The 15045-nt window shown below is 45.3% G+C and overlaps 1 protein-coding gene across 1 annotated transcript in view; it reads left to right on the top strand.

Moving 5' to 3' along the window:
* Nucleotides 1-15045, top strand: part of LOC147895808 (Tetratricopeptide repeat (TPR)-like superfamily protein) — a 42799-nt gene that overhangs the window by 7395 nt on the left and 20359 nt on the right. Inside the window, exon 4 of the mRNA XM_087382685.1 lies at nt 4737-4940. Within this exon, the coding sequence (XP_087238811.1) occupies nt 4737-4940 (204 nt within the window). The remainder of the gene's footprint in view (nt 1-4736; nt 4941-15045) is intronic.

Here is a 15045-nt window from a genome sequence, read left to right as displayed (position 1 = left end):
GCCAAAAAGAGGGCAAATCTGATAACTTCTCAAAATGTGACCAAATAAGCCCAATGCCGCTGCAAATTTGAGCAAATGCGGCTCAAAAGCCCAAATGCCACTTGTACGAGGCAAGGTCACTGCAATAATCAGCAAATCTGGCAAAAGCCCCAAATTTGGAGAGGGCAAATATGCCAAAAAGAGGGCAAATTGTAAAAGTCCCCAGATTTCACTGCAAATGTGACTGCAATCTGTTGCAAACTTGTAAGGTTTTTGCAATCTGCCTACAAATGTGACATTGAAGCCCCGAAAGCCTGAACTAGGCAATGTCACTGCAAAAGTTCAAAAGCCTCGAAGTACACCCTGAAATTTGCAAAAGCACTTTTGCAACAACAGATGGTAGCTGAACTGCAAGAAAAACAAGCTGTTTGGAGCTGTACGGATGTCCAAAGTCGCAAAAAATGTATGAACAGGTACAAAGAGGTTGTACGGACAGTTTGCAGTCAAAATTGCCAAATCTGTACAACTGTAGGGACTGATTGGACGTCCATACAGGCCGTACGTACATGTATGGGACAGGTGTGGAACATGGTCGCCTATGTATGGATAGGTCATAAACTGCAAAAATTTTCAAAATAGGACCTGAATACGTCAAAAAACAGTCCCGAACTGTTTTTTAGCTTCAAAAATAGGTTTCTACAGTCAAGACTGCAAGCTGAGCTTCTTTTTGGCGATGGGTTACAGGGTGGATCTCTGAAATTGTTGTTTCCGGTAGATACAAGCAGCAATGACAGCAAAATTGACCAAAAATGGCCCGGAAAAAGTTGTGGGGTTGTGCAAAGCTGTTGCGAGAGCTGAATCTGCAAGTGGAGTACAAAAACGAGCTGCTACCACAAAAAACGAGCTATTGAAATGCAAAAACGAGTTGCTGGTTGGGATCTAAGCTGAAGCTGAGCATGGGGAAGCAGGTAGGAGTCAAGAACATTGCTCTGATACCACTGTTGGGTGTGGGGAGCAATGGAATGGAGACGGAATGCAAGGGAGCAAACAAGAAGCTGAGGAAACAAGAGTACTTGCAAATGGATAATGAGAAAGTACAAGTGGCGGCTAATGTAGGCTCCAAAGTCAACCACGAGTTGACCAATGAAGTTAATGTGAGGGTTAACTGGATCCTAACTGGCCTACAAGGCCATACCTGGGCTAAGTGCTAAGAGGAAGGTGATTTAGAGCAAAATACTTCTATTGTGAAAAGTGTGGACACTATGTATGAGATTGTGATGGATTAGAAAAGGAGGAAGACTAGCCCAGGGAGGAAAAGTCAAGGGGAGAGGAGGCATGCATTGTGATAATAGAAGAGGCTTTCCAAGTGCTTGCTTATTTTGTTTATCATGAGGAGCACTAAGGTGAGGTATGCGTACATGTTGGAAAACACACCTCTAAGCATGGCTGCCCTTAGTCCGAGACTAGACGCCTTGTAGAAGACCAATGACCTTGCATCACCAACTAAGAAGACGTCATCCTAATATGGACAATATGCTAGGATACTACAATTGTTCATCACATTTCAGCAGCTGAACACAAGTAGACCGAAGATACAATTAGAATCAAGCGAGAGAACACTGAGATGTACAGCCAAGAGATCTCATATATTGATGTATGCAATATTGACGTAGGGCTTCAGCCATCAATGGTATCCGAGCCACACAATCAGACACTTTGTTAGAAATTCTTCGTAGTGATTACTGTTGTTCATGCATGTCTAGGAAGGCAATTTAGAAGTGGTCGAGCATCCCAGTTGTGGGAGCAATCAAGGTCATAAGAAGAAATTCTCTCTAAATGTTCTAGTTGAAGCTTGCTTTTGGGTTCTCTTGATGGCGCTATACTAGTGACTTTTGATGGTAAGAATTTTGTATCGTGGCAGTTAGTGACATGTTTGCTATTCATGCATAAAGGACTCTGGGGCGTGGTTTTTGGGTCAGAGAAGAATCCAAAAGAACGCTCTCATGACGCTGAACAGATTCTTGCATGGGAGGCAAAGGATGAGAAAGCACTCGGTTACTTGGGTTGAGCCTTAGGCCTAAAATATTTTCATCACTTCGACGTGAAAGCAACGGCTGCTAAGAATTGGCAAACACTGGAGACTCTCTTCAGAGTAACTCGAAGTCCAACCTGAAGCAATATTTTTTTGAATCGCATGCAAGCTCTACTAAGACGGCTCAATGACTTGGGGAGCACGAGTTGACGATGAAGACAAGAAAGACATCTTGTTGAGAAGCTTACCCTCGGAACAGTATGGAGAGATAGTACATATATTGTGCCTTGATGATGACTTGGAGTTTCTAGATTGTGTAGGGATGCTACTAAGCGAGGAGAAGTGCAACAATAATCCATTGTATGACAAGCAGGGTGTATGTTGCCAGTGACAAAAGGAAGAAGACACTACATGATAATGGGAAACAGGATTTCGCTTTTTGAAATTAGGCTCTTTGTGCTATTGGTGCATTGTTTAATAGTTGATGTCGAGCTCTTTGTGAGCATATTGTTAGGTCGCTCTTTGTGAGCCGGCGTGCTCCACCTCGAGCGTCTGTAGACTTTCTGTCCAGAATGGTTCTCTCTACCTTACTAATTGTAGATTAGCCTAGGTAGGCAGCACTTACTAGCTCAGTCTGCAGTCCTCTTTAGGTCTTCTTCACCTACTGGGAAAAGGCCCAAGGAAGCCTTGTCTGTTGCTCTTGTCTGCTGTAAATCTGCTGCTCCAGAGAATGAATAATGAGGCCACAAGGCCTGCCTCTCTCTCTTTGATTCTTGCCCACATGGCAGCCATGCTGCTGCTCATGTGTCTCTCAAACCCCAGGTTCACCCCCTCCATGCTCTCCTCATATGGGGGCTTACAGATGGGGAGGTGACCTTTCCAACACTTTGATAGTGGTTCTAGCAAGCACATTACGAAGTTATTCAGCTAAGTTGAGCATGCATCTAAGGGGGGAACCGTCACATGTGCCAATAATGCATCATATACTGTGAAACGCGTTGGGCAAGTTGCTCTTACTTATGTTTCTGGTGGTCTTGTCACTCTAGAAAATGTGCATTATGTTCCAGCATTTGCAAGAACCTCATCTCTATTTCAGCCATAGATGCTTGTCGCTATCAGGTTCTTTTTTATGGTGTTCGGTGTGCGGTGAATGATGCTACCCATGCCTTTACCATGGTCTTGACTGGGACATTGACTAGAGGGCCGTATAGACTTGATGCCTATGACAGATGCTTGGATGATGCTAGACTTGCAGATGCAGATGCCTTTGCTCTTGATTCTTCTGCCATGGTAGATACCCATTGGTGGCATTAGAGGTTTGGACACCTCAACTTTGTGAATCCTCTTGTATCCTCTTGTATCGGGTTGGTAAAGCTTCATAAGGATGGTATGGTTGCTGATCTTCCCAAAATGCATATGCCTTCAAAGCATGTTTGTGAACCTTGTTTGCTTGGTAAGATGCACCGTTCTGCATTTCCCAAGGATGGGAGAGCTGGTGCCTCACGCAAGCTTTATTTGGTTCATAGTGATGTTTGTGGACCCCTTGGATGAAAATTCATGGCAGCCAGAAAGCATTGTCCAGGACCACCCCTATCTCCTACCGCAATGAACCTGCTCGAGTTGTCCATGTGACACTAAATTGTGCAATCACCACACAACCAAGACACGGGTGATGGTTTCATCCATGCGTGACACAATTGAGGGTGGGTGGCATATAACAATTAAGGGTGGGTGGGATATGGGCGCGTGGTATCTTGAATTTAGCAACAATCAGCCTCGATCTAGACACCTCCAATCGTCTCTTCTCTAAGTCCCGGCTTCGAACAGACAGCTCGCTCTAATACCATTTCAAATGTTGCACATGCGGAAGCGTGAAACAGTAGACATCAATCAAGTGAGAGAGAGAATGTGACTTAGAGATGAGACAAGGTGCACTGCACAGACAATAGGAGAGGAGGGCCCTAAGGGGCTGTACCAGGTGACTAGGGTCAATCAACCGACCCAAGTCAGGTCGGTTGACCTGACCCAGGTCAGCTGACCTGTAATCCGACCAGGTTACTCGAGAAGGTTACCCTACTAGGTTAAATGTGGCAGTAGGTCTGATTCCTGCTCTGATACCATGTAGGACTGCCAAGTGGCAGCCCATGAAGTGCCAAGTGCGGGGGTCCCAATCCCGCACCTCCTAGCCATGCCACCTCCAGAGGCCCCCCCCAAAAGTCTCGGGAAGGATGACTTTGGAGGGTCTTCAAGGCTCATTATATTCAAGTGTTACACAAGCACACATGTGTATATGGGACAAATGTCTTGAAAACCCACGTGTCAACCACTGGCTGCCCCCTTGCATCAAACCATTTTTCATGCACAATGAGGGGTGAAGGCCAGCACCTCCAACATAGGCTACCAGTCCTGTTCCACTTTGTCTTTGTAGTTTGTTTCTAGTCTTCATCCTCAGCTTTTCATATCAGCCAATCAATTTTTTGATCCAAAAAGTTCGAGGAATCTGGTCAGGTGCAGAGGGGAGCCCTTTCTTCTCCTCTGCACAGGCCAATATGCTGTTCTCTTAAATACAACCTAGATCTTGGTCTGTTAGATTTTATGTGGTCTAAGTCTGAATATTGGACTTTCTTGCAGCAGTTGCTTCTGCGACTTTTTGTTTTCTTACACCACTTGTTGCTGGTGTATTTTCTTGGTGTCAGTTGATGAAGTTGAGATACAATCTGTGCAGGTTTACTTCAAGATTGAGGGGATACACAACGCGCAACAACAGGTTCCACTTTCTGCAATCAATTGTGTCATCATGGGGTGCTCCAATATATGGGACATTGATCGTGCTTATCAAACCTTTGAGGCAATCAGAAGTGTTTTTGGCCACATGCCTAATGTGCACTCATGCAATGTTCTCATTGATGGTTTTGGGAAGATGAGAAGGGTATTCAGCTAAAACTTTTAACTCTTTTGTTTTGTTTTGTTTTGTTTTTTTAAGCCGGGGGGGGGGGGGGGGATTTCCGTCAGCAAGACAAAAGTTCAGGCTCAAGTGTTGTGTCTCACAGTCATTTCTGCAGCTAATTGTTTCTTTGGCAAACTTATCCTAAGTTCTGATATTCAAATGCAGTCATTCTTTATTATACTCACAAGTCACAACTAAGATGGTGCTTATGACATGTGATCGAATAACACCTCATGTAACAACTTTCTTTAGTGTCCAGGTCTTCATATGGCATGCTTCCATGCTTGTGATGTTTGGTTTACCATTTACCTATTGATAGCATAAGCGTTCACCCTTGACTTTGAAAAGTCAAGGTTGCAGGCAGTTGAAAGTCTTGAAGCGTCCTTTGTAGACACTTTTATAAAGAATCAGGTCTCTTTGATAGACATTGATAGATACCTAGATAGATTGTTAGATGTGTGTGTGTGTGTGGGGGGGGGGGGGGCGGGGGGGAGAGAGAGAGAGAGAGAGAGAGAGAGAGAGAGGTCTGTGAGGCCAAAAAGACCTATAAGACCAAGAACGGAATACATCAATACATCTGAGATCACCACCTGTTTAAATGTTGAACTAGAGGTGCCTAGCGCACCACTGAATGTGTAACAAAGCCCTATTGTCTAGTGCTCACATGGTGTGGCAGAACTGCACACATACTAGAAATCCATGGTGTGATATCAGTTTTAGACAGAGTGTCTGTAGGTACAACAGATTTAACTTTTAAATCTCTGATAATTGCTCTTCCATGGTTGTAAACAGCCCATTTCCCAGCTTATGTGGGTTCTTTGACTGTCTCCAACTCCCTTGGTTTTTGTCTGTGTAAGCTCATCTGACATCCAGACCTTTGTGCCTTCCAGTTTCTTGGCTTGTTGAGAAACTCAGTTTTATGTTCTCATGATGCTGTTGTAACAGTGGCATGCTAAATGACATAATCGTTGCGCTAACTATCTCACCGGAATTGTATGTTAGCTCTAGTATGGCTTCCCTTATATGCCTAAGGCAAGCAGAGTCTACCAGGAGGCCTCTCATCCTGACATTGAGTGCTTTTTGTTTCATGTCCACCGCTTCTTCAATTTCTTTGTGAATCTTCATGTCTACTTCCTTTGTGAGTAAGCTCAATCATCTTTTCATGAACTGCCTCTTCCACTTCCTTTTTGGATTTGAGAAACTTGTGTGTTGACTAAGTCTTGACAAGGTGGACATCAATTGGGGTGTTGTAGAGGACATGCACTCCTGCACCATGTCATGGATTCCTTCTTTACAGGCTGTAGTGTTTGTTTGCTCCATTTTCTTCTCCATTTGTTGCAGAATGATTTAAGGTTTGCAATTTCTTGATGTAGTGGAAAGATAAAATCCTGCATGTTGAGTATAGAGACACATTCTGTCTGTAGAACTTTGAGAAGGGGCTGAGTAGCCTCATGGATGACGTCACCTGCATTGGATTTTGTTCAAGCTGTCGATTTGTTTGTGTGGGCTGTTATTGGCAATTGGCCCCTTCAGCATCAGGTCGGATGTGGAAGCCTGGTTCTGCATGTTGAGCTGGTGTCTTGCGAGTATATCAGCTTCTTCCATTTGCTCTAGAAGAACTGAGATAGACCGGATCTCGATCGTGCATGCTTTGGTCTCTCTCCGTGTCGCACTTGGAGTGTGTGTCCCTGGTCTGGCAGCATCGTGGTGGACGCTCCTGCTGCTAATCCATGATGCTCTGATCTCATCAAGCTCCTCTCCTTTAGCCACACCGGCAATTGACTCAGATGCATAGAAGTCTATAACAAAGTCTGTGATGTGTCGACGGTGACCTGTGGCATCAGTCCATGCTGCTCTTTGGTCTGTCGCATCAAATGTGTCTCTCCGTCAATGCATCTCAATCAGGAAGAGCCCAACACAGACCTGATTGTGAAAATGTATCAGCCGTGTGAGTGGACCAAAGCCATGCGCTTATGGAAAGAGGCAATGATATCGATAGCCCCCAGTTTTCATAGTAGACTTGGCAGACACATAGAAAATGCTCCTCCGTCTCGATCTTCTCCATCTGGCATAGTGCAAGTCCTCTGCTCTCTGGGTATGGCTGCTGTTATGCTCTAGCCGAGATAGCATGACCTCAGAAAGATTGGTGGGCATTTTCCCTTAGAGGACCGACTTCGGTAATATTTCATGTGCGTAAATTAAATGGTCAAGGGAAGTAACTGCCAAGGTCCTAGGTGAGGGTGTATTGGCATCGACTAGGTGGTTCTGAGTGCTGAGGCCTAGGTGCACCTAAATGTGTAAGAATGCCAAGAGGCAAATGTTTTAATTGTGCCCCAAGAGAGGGGTAAATGGTGTACCAAGCTAAAGGTCTAAAATGATGACATGTGGTAGGAGGGGACCATCTAGGGATTTGTGGGCTTGTGGATAGGCATGAAGAGAATGAATTACGTATCTTGTGTGCATGCAATCCATGAGATAGGCTGGGAGGAAAATTGGATGCTATCGCCTGTGATTTTGCCTGTGATTCGAAGGAAAGAAGGCAGAGATTAGTATTGATTGTTTCATTTGGTATCATAGCGCATAATGTTTGGGATGTGTGACAACGGACTGTACGGAGGTGATGGCGCGGCTTGATAGTCACGGACGTCATCGCAAGCGCGGGATTTCTTGGAGGGAGGACCTGGCTTCTCGGTAGAATCCACGGTAGAGTCGGTTGATGATGCATCGGCTAGCACTGAGGCTACCCAAGATGGGGAAATGGCCGAGATGGCTAAAGAGATATCAGAGAAGCTCTCTGATTGTTTTAGGGATGAGTTACCTTATGGGTTACCTCCAGAGTGAAATGTTAAGCATAAAATTAAGCTTATCCCGAGGGCAGAACTTGTAAATAGACCTCTCTATAGATTAAGCTTTACCGAAGAAGCGGAGGCACGAAGACAATTGGAAGAATACCTCAATTTGGGGCAGAGTCAACCAAGTTTCTCACCTTTTGCTTCGCCAGTGATATTAAAGAAGAAGAAAGATGATACTTTTTGCCTCTGTATAGATTACAGAGCATTGAATAATATCACTATTAAGCATAGGTATCCGATGGCTCGGATCGATGATTTGCTAGATGCATTACATGAAGCCGTAATTTTCAGTAAGATAGTGTGGCTACAATCAGATCCGTATTAGAGCCGAGGATGTGCATAAAACCGCTTTTAGAAGCAGGTTTGGACATTATGAGTTTTTGGTAATGCCCTTTGGACTTACCAATGCTCCAGCTACATTCTTCATGCTTATGAACGATTTACTACGTCCGTATATCGGAAAGTTTGTAGTATATTTTATTAACGATATTCTGGTATTTAGTAAAAGTATTACTGAGCATCACGAACACTTAAGAATAGTGTTCAGTACTTTGAGGAAAGCCAATCTTTATGTAAAAAAAAAGAAAACTATACTGTGTATGGTAAGACTTGAGTATTTAGGATTCATAATTTCTCCTGAGGGGGTAGAAATGGATCCAAAGAAAGTGGCTGCGATACTGACTTGGCCAATCCCTCAGAGTTGACCGCATTGCGATCATTCTTGGGATTTGTCCAATTTTATCGAAGGCATATCAAAGGATATTTCGAAATAGTATCGCCATTCACTGATCTGACCTCAGATAAAGTATCTTTTATATGGGGACAGAATCAACGGGAAAGTTTTAAGACCATAAAACATGCTGTGGTCTCAGGACCGGTGTTAAAAATAGTTGATCCCTAGAAACCGTTGTTCCTTAAAACCGTTGGCATTGCGGTAGGAGCAGTTCTCCTCCAAGAGGGAAGGCGAGTAGCCTTTGAAAGCAAGAAGCTTTCTCCTCTCAACAAAATTGGCCAACTCATGAATGAGAGTTGTATGCTGTTGTCCATGCTTTGAAAACATGGAGACATTATTTGTATGGATCAGAGTTTTATGTGGATGTTAATCATGATACTCTGAAACATTTTTGTAAACAACCTGACTTGAGAGGCCGCCAAGCTAGGTATGCAGAACTCACGCAGGAGTTTAACTTGACGGTTCGGTACCGAAGAGGGAAGGATAATAAAGTTGCTGATGCGTTGTCACACATTATGCATAACATGAGTTTCATGGTGTTAGAGAGTGCTCTAATGGTCGAGATTAGAGAAACTCAAAAGGTGGACGAGTTCGTCCAGAGCCTATGGCCTAAGGCTCATATGTTAAAACCCGGGGAAAAGGATGACCTGCCATCCAGAAAATGCCAAACTTATGCAAGATATGCCATAAGGGATGGTATGCATAAAAGAAATGGCAAGGTAGTAGTACCTATTCAGAATGATCTCAAGCAGAGTCATTCGACAATGCCATGATAGCCCATGTGCGGGACATCCAGAAGTTGAGAAGACATATGATCTCGTGAAGCGAGACTTCTTTTGGCCAAAGATGAAAAAGCATATTCATGAATATGTGACACGTTGTTTTTCGTGTCAGGTAATTAACGTAGAACGGGTGAAGCTACCCGGACTTTTACAGCCCTTGGAGATATCACTAAGTAAGTGGGAGAGCATTTCCATGGACTTTATTGTAGGACTGCCTATGACACAAGGTGGGTATGATTCTATCCTTGTGGTGGTTGATCGTCTTACCAAGATGGCTCACTTCATTCCAACTAGAGAGTCTGTTAGTGCCTCGCAAGTAGCGGATTTGTTTATTAGACATATATTTCGTCTGCATGGATTACCCAAATCCATAGTGTCAGACAGAGATGTCAAATTTACCGGTCATTTTTGGATTGCGGTATTTGAGACACTAAGGACTGAGTTGGGAATGAGTAGTGGGGATTATCCAGAAACGGATGGTCAGACGAAAAGAATCAACCAAATTTTAGAGGATATGCTTATAGCATATGTGTCATTGAGGCAACATACATGGGACAAGTGGTTGCCATTGTTAGAGTTTGCCTACAATGATGGAAAACATTCCTCTACAGGGTTCACAAGCAGTTGTAGCTTGAATGAAGAGATTTTGGACTACCTTTTGATTAGCCTTCTCCTTTAGTGCTAGCCTTCATCATGGCTGAGTTTGCTCTTCACCTCCGGAGTGCCGACAGAAACTCAGTACGAAGACTTTGTATAAATGGATGCTCAAGTATGTGTGGGTGTGTGGATTTGTATGTGTGAGAGCATATTTTTATACTATGGTCTACACCCACTGTTGGGCACTGATGACGTCAGTGGGGATGTCATAGTAGCTAGTCCCTGCTATGCATGATGGAGTTTATGGTTTTCAACCTTGTGAGTGACTATCATGAGATTGAAACTGCACTATGTTGTGTTTTTAGAGGATGAGTTTGGGAATGTTCCTGGATTCATCTAGGTATATTCCTCTACAGGGTTCAGTCCGTTTGAGCTGAACTATGGTTATAGGCCAGCGAATCCAACTATAGTTGGAATACCTCAGAAAGTGCCTAGTGCCGCGAACTTTGTGGTTCAGATGCGGGAGATGCTAGCACTTGCGAGAGCTAACATCCGCGAAGCTATGGATAGAGCTAAGGCGTATGTGGATGAAAACCGATCCACTAGATAATTTAAGGAAGGAGAAAAAGTTTTTCTCAGAGTTCCTTCGCACTCTAAGTCTTTGAATGCAGGATAGTGTGCATCCAGTGTTTCATGTTTCTCGTTTAAAGAAATTTTTGCATACAGGCGACTCACTAATTGAAGGTGTTGTTTTGTTTCAGGAGATAGAGGATAATGCAAGACGCAAACCAACATGAATCCAGGACCGAGGAACAATGCAAGTGCGCAATCGGAAGATACCCACGGTGTTGGTTGCATGGCATGGTCTACCTCTATCAGAAGCTACCTGGGAATCCGTATACTAGTTACGGAGAGTACTCCCAGATTTCATCATCGAGGACGCTGATGCTTGAAGAGGGAAGGAATGTTATGCTCTACCCGAGATAGCATGACCTCGGAAAGATCGGTGGGCATTTTCCCTTAGAGGACCGACTTCGGTAATATTTCATGTGCGTAAATTAAATGGTCAAGGGAAGTAACTGCCAAGGTCCTAGGTGAGGGTGTATTGGCATCGACTAGGTGGTTCTGAGTGCTCAGGCCTAGGTGCACCTTAATGTGTAAGAATGCCAAGGGGCAAATATTTTAGTTGTGCCCCAAGAGAGGGGTGAATGGTGTACCAAGCTAAAGGTCTAAAATGATAACATTGTTAGGAGGGAACCATCCAGGGATTTGTGGGCTTGTGGATAGGCATGAAGAGAATGAATTACGTATCTTGTGTGCATGCAATCCATGAGATAGGCTGGGAGGAAAATCGGATGCTATCGCTTGTGATTTTGCCTGCGATTCGAAGGAAAGAAGGCAGAGATTAGTATTGATTGTTTCAGCTGCAGCTCTCCTTGCCTCAATACGCAGCTGATGTGATGAGACTCGTAAGTGACCAATGGCGATCCTCAGTGCATGTGAGACTTTCCTATCCTCAAGATACTGAGGTCTGATGACAAGGCCGTGCTCTGAGATCCTTAGGAAGTGGTCATGGTAGAACTGGATCTTGGTGGTGAACTCTCCTCCCCAAGCCCTAGATGCATGGAGCTGGAGGAGGTCCAACTGTATGATAGGTTGATCTCATCTCGTGGGATCATCTTGGGTGGTGCATCTAGGCTGTACTAAAAGGGGGGAAGTTTGTCCATCTGAATGTTGTGACTACCAAACCACGTGGATATCCGTGTGTATCATGCCGTATCAACACCGCTCTCTGCTAGTCGCCTGGAGGACTCTAATGCTAACCTCAGTAGTCTCCACTGGGGTAAGGCCCAGACTGTGTGGAGTAATGTCACTCTTTGAAAGATGGCATCAATTTGGAGAGGGGTCATGGCAAACTCTGCTTGTATAATCTGATGGGGGAGTGAGGGTTTACTTCGAATCATCCTGGATTTCATGGTCACCTGTAGCACCTCACATCTCTTTCACTCAGTCGTTGAAATATCACTCCCTCAGAAAGGTGCTGCATACATGGCCTTCGGTCTCACCAGCGTGTCAAAAAGCCAACCCTTCGTCGGGGGGTCTTGGAAGTGTGCCTGGAAGCATCGTCTCTCTAGTCGGGCTAGAGCACCCTGTCCTGGTGTGGGTCGTGTCGTGCTGTGCCCACATGGATCATCGTGAAACTTGGTCCGGTGAACACTATCGCCAAATATGTGTAAGACTGCACTATCTCCACAGGGTTGCCATAGTATGTGAAACTATGGCGACGGGACACTGCTCGCTAGGTGTTGAAGATCATAACCTTGATCTTGGTGCAGAACATCTCTAGAGCCTCTAGATGTTTCTGCAGTCCCTCTGCTGAGGATGATATGAGGACTATGTCATCGATGTACATGAATATTTGCACCATCAGGTCAGCCAAGAGCCAACCCTCTCCACCTAGTCGATCGACAAAAGAAGTGATCTTGTCGATATAGAGCCCGAAAAGAGTCGGTGATAGGGGACAACCTTGTTTTACTCCGATAGTGTTCTCAACCCAGTTTGATAGGCCTCCTTGGGCGCGTACCCTCCCTTTGACAGACTCATATAGACTCATGACCCCCCAAATCATGATCTCTGGGAGCTGTAGCTCCTGTAACCTCCTGATTAGGCGAGAGCGTGGGACAATATCAAATGCCGTACGGAAGTCTACGAAGCAAGTGTAGACTTTCTGATGCCTCGACTTTGCCTCTGCCTTGTGTATCGGTACTATGGTGGTGGTGCTCCAAGTAGGTGGGAAGCCATGGCATACGGCATGGTTGAACAACTGTGCTAAGATCGAGGTCAAGATCTCTTGCCCATGTGCAAAATGCTCAGTGCGTAGCTCCTCATGATCTGGTGATCGTCAGAGAAGGGCAACTCGCACATTCTGCGAAGTGATCAAATGACATGTAGTGGGTCTGGGCATAGAGGACAGATGAAGTGGTGCCTGACATGGGACATCATATAGAGAGCAAGCATATGTGTGCTCGATTGTGGGATCTATGATGGGAATGGGTGACTTCCCTTTTGACAAGAGCCCCCATCCCGTAGTAGGATCTCCTCCGCGAAAGGAATTGATCACCTCATCTATCCTGTGCATGAGGAAAGCCCGCTTCTTATGCCGTGTCACTGGCGTGAGATCCGTTGTGCCTTTGGTGAAGTCAAATGTCCCAGTGCTCGCTCACGTCTAAGGTGGGTTCTCATCTCTCTGTACTCATCGTCGAACTAGGGGTTTTGGGTCATCTTCCCATCAGGAACACGTGCAGATCGTGTCGTGGGAAAAGATTTGATGGCAACATCCTGTATCACCGATGTAAGAGCGTCGGATGCATGTGCGAGGTCCATCTCATCTCCAAGTAGTATTGGAAGCACAGAAGCCAGGTGGTTCACGTACATCGGGTCAAGAGCACGGTCAAAATGGATTTGAACGCGAGTGGGTGGCGGGGGGGCCCTCCTCATGGTTGGCGTGGTGCTTGATATATAGAAGGTAAGATGTGAGTGGTCGGCTCCGAGTGGAGGCGGCGGCACAGTAAAATCATGTATTCATGGGGCAAATGCTAGTGGACGGAGCAGGTATTCTATTGTACTATTCCCGAGAGAGAGAGAGAGAGAGAGAGAGAGAGGGGTCCAATGCAAAGAAGGAGTGCCTTCTCAAAGCTGGTTAAAGAATAAGCGAGTACAAGTACTCGTGAGCACTGCCTTACTACGGGAGGGGGGAGGCAGGCAGAGAAGAAGTGTCTTTACTACTTGGGAGGGAGGGGGGAGGGGGACGGAAAGGGAAGGGGAGGGGGAGGGAAAGCTAGGAGAGAGAGAGAGAGAGAGAGAGAGAGAGAGGCCTTGTGGGCCTTTGGGACAAAGTATACCAGTGAAAATAGCGCATACAAGCTTTGAAGGGCTCAAGCAAAGGCCCTTGCTGAGTACTATGTAGAGCTAAAGAGCTTAAACAAAGCTCAAATCTCAAATACAAACTGAAAACTGAGGCTTAGAACCCGAAACCCGGCACTGTGGTGGCTCTCGGGTGGGCTGTGAGGGTATCCCGGATCTGCGTCTGTTGCGCTATCTCGCGCTGTGGTGGAGGATGTGGTTGCCTTGATCTTTGGATCCGATGGGTAATGTCAAGAGTGACGCCTCATCTTCCCATCTGGAACACGTGCAGATCGTGTCGTGGGAAAGGATCTGATGGCAACATCCTATATCATCGATGTAAGAGTGTTTGATGCATGTGCGAGGTCCATCCCATCTCCAAGTAGTACTGGAAGCTCAGAAGCCAGGTGGCTAATGTACATTGGGTCAAGAGCACGGTCAAAATGGATCTGAACGGGAGTGGGTGGCGGGGGGGCCCTCCTCATGGTTGGCGTGGCAATCGAAGGTAAGGTATGAGTGGTTGGCTCCACATGTAGGTCGTAGGGCTACCCCGTAGCCCCAGCTCACCTCTACACCTCTACACCAGATTTAACCCCCTGCTTCTGCTCCAGCCATCTTTTTACTTGCAGGAAATACCAAGAAGACCAAGAAGATCAAGATCTGGATCAAGAAACTGCAGAAAAGGAAACTTCAACATCAACTCTTCGCAATGCACTATTGAAAGGAAAAGGAAGGACTACCACTGTGCTTGAAATCACCCCGAGCTGTAAACACACACACAAATGTGAGGAAATTCTTTAGTTCTGCACTCCTGCACTTCTGCAATAGACAGGGATGACAGAGCTTTTGCACAATGCCTACACGAGAATGCGTAGAGGATATTTGGGGGAAGCAAGCACTAGAAAATGCTATGGCAGTTTACTCAGCAGGAACAACCCACAGTGCTATGTCTAATGTCTTCACCAGCCTCAACAAGATATGCCTAGCCTTGATTGAGAAAATTTGTATGATTGGACTTATTCTAGTCTTACAAAGGTATATTGATTGAGAAAATTGACAGTTTGGAAGCTACAAATGTAGCGCTCTTAATAGAGAAAGCACATGTGGATAAGACACTAGCTGAAGTGAAGAAACAATGGGGGAAAGTACAAAATGGAGAAAAGAAAAGGCCAAGTGAGAAGAATGGGAGAAGTAAAAAGCTGAGTGGATATGTGAAAAAA

Source organism: Dipteris shenzhenensis, chromosome 12, assembly GCF_047967505.1.
Source record: "Dipteris shenzhenensis isolate YYH24624 ecotype China chromosome 12, Dip_SZ_1.0, whole genome shotgun sequence".
In the NCBI taxonomy this organism is placed as follows: domain Eukaryota; kingdom Viridiplantae; phylum Streptophyta; class Polypodiopsida; order Gleicheniales; family Dipteridaceae; genus Dipteris; species Dipteris shenzhenensis.
The sequence above is the reverse complement of the archived record's forward strand: the minus strand, read 5'-3'. Positions and strand labels throughout refer to the sequence as shown.